General features: G+C 38.4%; 1 protein-coding gene across 1 annotated transcript; it reads right to left on the reverse strand.

The window, feature by feature from the left end:
* Positions 1-3,190: 3,190 nt before the first annotated feature.
* LOC134934030 (olfactory receptor 11L1-like) lies at positions 3,191-4,111 on the reverse strand. The gene has a single exon (XM_063929550.1). It carries the CDS (start codon positions 4,109-4,111, stop codon positions 3,191-3,193), a length of 921 nt encoding a protein of 306 aa, XP_063785620.1.
* Between the last annotated feature and the right edge of the window lie 525 nt (positions 4,112-4,636).

The following is a 4,636-nucleotide window of genomic DNA, read 5'->3' on the forward strand; positions in this document are numbered from 1 at the left end:
TATCACTTCCTGGAGATGTCGGAGGTGTTTCGGTAGTCACTGCAATGGATGGCGCCCGGCCCAGCTTCTCCTGTGTGGGTTTTCACTGGCTTCATAAAGGTAAGAGGGTTCCTTTCTCACTTAGTTCACGCCTCGACAAAGGGGTTATGGACCCCAAAACGTTGGCCCTATGTGACCAGTTTTGTATGCTTTAGATATAATACACATCTTTGAATGAGTCAAACCGGAGTGCCGCTGCTTCTTTCATTTCCTCTCTCTCTCTCTCTCTCTCTCTCTCTTGGAAATAAGAGATTTGAGATCTCCTGGGTTGTCCAGGCAACTTACCAAGCATCAGAAGTGACATATCACTACAATGAGACCGGAATTTCAGGGATGGATAGTGTAATCCCCTTTTGGAATGCATTGGAATAAAGATATTTCATACCAACAGGGTTGTCCTGGCAACTGAGTAAGCATCAGAAGTGATATATTGTCACTATAAGACCGGAAGTTTAGGGATGGAGAGCTACTGTATACTCCCCTTTTGGAAAGTACCATACTTGAGAGAACATGTGACAGAGAAGAGAACAGGTGTGCCCATAGCAACGTGAACACTAAAGAGACCAAGTGCCCATTTATAAACTCTGTGATTTGCTCTAGGTAGGAATGCAAGCTGCTATGGACTAGTGTTCCCATGACAATGGTAAACTACAGGGGAAATTGATATCAGCTGAGATATATTCAAAGCAATTAGTTGAGAATAATGATTAGATACAGGGGGATTCTAAGGTGAAATTGGACAGGAAGGAAGCACTCATTACCTTGAGAAAGGCCCCAGACAGGGTTGAAACGATCGTAGGGGATCAAGAGTGCCAGTTGGAGTAGAATACCAGGGAGCCTACCCAGGATGCCTTCTGGTGATATTACTTTCATGCTCATTTAAGAACTGACTGCTGCCAGTTCTTCCATATCTGGTAACTGATCTATGTTGTGACCATACACAGGATTGATCCCATAAGATTTGAGACATATAGATTTGTTTTATTACATCCTTTATTAATGTGATTGTTCATGTTGTGTGTCTTTATGTATCAAAACATATTATGCTATGAGACTCTTCTTCTGTTGCATTTCACGTCATATGGAAAGAGCCATGGCAACTTTGTGAAAAGTGTCTTTGTGAAGATACTGGAAACTCATTGAATGTACTTGAACCACTGAACCTTAGGACTGGTTCATTGGAAAAGTGGACCTTTTTGTCTTGTGCATGTCAATAGGGGATGTGCGGATTATCCCTGCAGTTTATCCCTTTTTCTGGCAGCTTTGAGGTGTGCAAGTGTGGATTACCTGTACACTTTTATCACTGTCTGTGTTCACATAACTCTTTCCACCAATGACTGCTTTGAGGACCCTATTTAAACCAGCCTCTGTGGCAAACTCATTGCCAAAGCATCAAGTCTACCCTAGGTGTCTGGACCTGTCTAGTATATCCTTATCCTGCACATTGAGATACCTGTTTATGTCAGTGTTGCACTTCACTGTATTAAGGACTATATGCTACAGTAAAGCTGTCTGCTATTTTTCAGAGACTATGTGGTAGAGTTACTAAAGCTTCTAAAAAAAACTATAATTTTCTAGAATGCAATAGAGAAATGATGGCTAGAATTTTATTGGTTGCTATTGACAACACTGCCATGTCTCTCTTTTAAAAGCTTTACTAATTCATCTACCGCTATGTGTATGTAACCCTCAATATTCCTTGTGCCATTATCCTCTGCAATAATACAGCAATTACCTAGTTCCTGTGTTAACTGATTACAACCTGCTTCACTTTGCCCTACCCCATGTGTTCATTTTCTAAATCCTAGCATTCACTTATTTTTGTGGTGCTTGCATGCTTCTGTATTAGACTCACACACCAGCAAATTTCACATTGAACTGTACCATGGGGTATGCCATTGGTTGTCAGAAATGTTTTTTTTTAGTTGGAACCTGCACATAATGGTTAATTCAGACACATGGGGCTGGATGTATTGCCATCTGAGTTGGCCGAAGGTATGGGTTGCCTGCCAAACTCAGAATTTTTTTTTAAGGTGGCAATCATTTTCAAGGCAAATCCATGTCTTTTTATTGATTGCCACCTTAAAACAAATGTCTGAGTTCAGCCAGCAACCCACACCTCACCTCGAGCCAACTGGGACGGCATTACATCCGGCCCATGGGATTGATGCTTGAATTATTAACTCATATTTATCCCAAGAGCTTAAATTGTATTATTTCCAAACTCTTTGGTAAAATCCAATAATTAAACAAGGTTTAAAAATCTCCCATCTCACAGTTTGATGTTTGAAGAAAACCTTGGCATCGCCCATTTGGTACCTGCTGAATCACTTCTAATGGGTCTGACAATGATGATTTGGTTATTTATGGGTTGAACTGGAGCTCATGCCACATTTGAAACTCTCACCCAATTCTGATATTGTGATTAATGATTTGCATTAGATAATGTTGACCATATACAATTGTCGTCTTCAATATCATTGCATGGTTACAAAAATAAAAGCATCCATTGAAAAGGATTGTATAATGTGTTGTGTGATTTATAATAAAAGACTTATTGCCCTTCAGATAAATGTAATAGTTGTGATGTTCTTAGAAATGTCCCATATCCCATGTGGAATTCTAATAATTCCATATTCTCCAAGTTTAAACTCTACAAGACCTGTGTGTCCATGGACAGCTGAAGGAGGTTTGGAACCATTGATTCACTTAAAATGTTTAATTTATATTCTGTTGTGTTACTTGAATGTGTACACACCCCACAGTCTAGATCTCAAAATGATACTGAACATTATTTATGACAGTTTACACACCAAGCACATATATTAATTTTACAGTATATAAAGGGGGTCAATTCAGTAAGCTAAGAGGAAGAGGCAAACTGCCATTGCAATGGTGTAGAAATTCCAGAAATGGTGCCTCCTCTTGCCCCCCATGTAGTCTGATCTCTCCCATTACTCACTCTGGAGCTACTATAAGTGTGACAGATAGCCGCTCTTACTTGCATGGACTCATGGTGGTTAGTTGAAAAAACTCCTTTATGTTTACATGTGAATATCATCAAAACATATGCAATATTTTCAAATTAATGTTATGTCTATTAACACCAAGAAAGTTTTATTTACTGCATTTTCTATTAAATTACTGTAAGTCAAATTATTGTACGTGTACATTTTTCAAAAGCTTCCTTGAAGTCCTTATTCCTCAGGCTGTATATGAATGGGTTAACTAATGGTGTCACAACAGTATAAAGCAGTGATAATACCTTGCTGGTAGCAGATATTTGCTCCTTGGCTGGAACCAGATATACAGAAAGGAGAGTCCCATAAAATATACACACAACAGTCAGGTGGGAGCTGCAGGTGGAGAAGGCTTTCTGTCTCCCGCTGATAGAGCGGATGCTTAGAATGGTTGTGATAATGTACACATAAGATACAATGATCATTGTGAATGGGCAGATGATAGCAATAACAGACAATACAGCTACCTGGATTTGAATAAGTGACATATCTGAACAAGAAAGCTTTAAAACAGGAGCAAAATCACAGAAAAAATGGTCAATAATATTTGGTCCACAGAAGTCACTTTTGTATATATCTATTTCAATATTTAACATCAACAAAATAGTTACTAACCATGATGCAATAACAGATTTAACACAAAATGTTTTGTTGATTATAGCATTATAACGCAGTGGGTTACAGATAGCCATATATCGGTCATAAGACATCACCGTTAGGATGAGACATTGCGATGACTCTGTATTAGCACCCACAGACATCTGTGATAAACAGGCAGCAAGAGACATGGAGCCACCATCATGCAGGACAATGTGAAGTAAGTTAGGAACAATGTCCATGGTCATCAGAATGTCCACAAAAGATACTTGTGTGATGAAGAAATACATTGGAGAGTGAAGGTTTTTGCTCATTGAAACTAATACAATGATGATACTATTACCACATATAGTGACACAGTAAAGGAGGAGCAGGAACAAGAACAATAGAATGTTAAGGCTGTGAAGATTGGGAAATCCCAGGAGAAAGACAGAAGTGATATTGTTCTTATGCATTGTATGCGAACAAATCCTGAAAGGCTATTCAGCACATCACATTACTATTATTGGCCAAGAACGTGGTGTGGTTTTTGTAACCTAAAGTACATCAGATGTCACTATTTCAGATAAATAAACATTTGCTCCTATACCAGAAGGGCATTATAGACAATATGTGTCTGCGTTTTTACAGATCACTTAATTAAAAAATTCTATGGTCAGATAAAAACATTTCCAGAAATCCCCTGTCAGATGTAGCAACATATAATAACATTATAACATACATAACATATGGTCAATCTTAAAAATAAATACACCGACATGTAGGATATGATAAATGTCCATTGGGACTGTCTTATAATGCCTCCACAAACATTGAGTTTTTCCCTTTGAAGCAAGCCAAGTCCTTTGCAGTGTTCTTCAGAGATCCAACTCTAGGTATGTCAATCAATCTAAGAAGGTATTGACTGACTAACTTTCCACCAGCCTCTGTGAGAGATGAATTAGTAAGATATAATTTCCTAGAGGTAAAAACTAGAATAT

The sequence above is a fragment of the Pseudophryne corroboree genome, chromosome 6, assembly GCF_028390025.1.
Source record: "Pseudophryne corroboree isolate aPseCor3 chromosome 6, aPseCor3.hap2, whole genome shotgun sequence".
Classification (NCBI taxonomy): Eukaryota; Metazoa; Chordata; class Amphibia; order Anura; family Myobatrachidae; genus Pseudophryne; species Pseudophryne corroboree.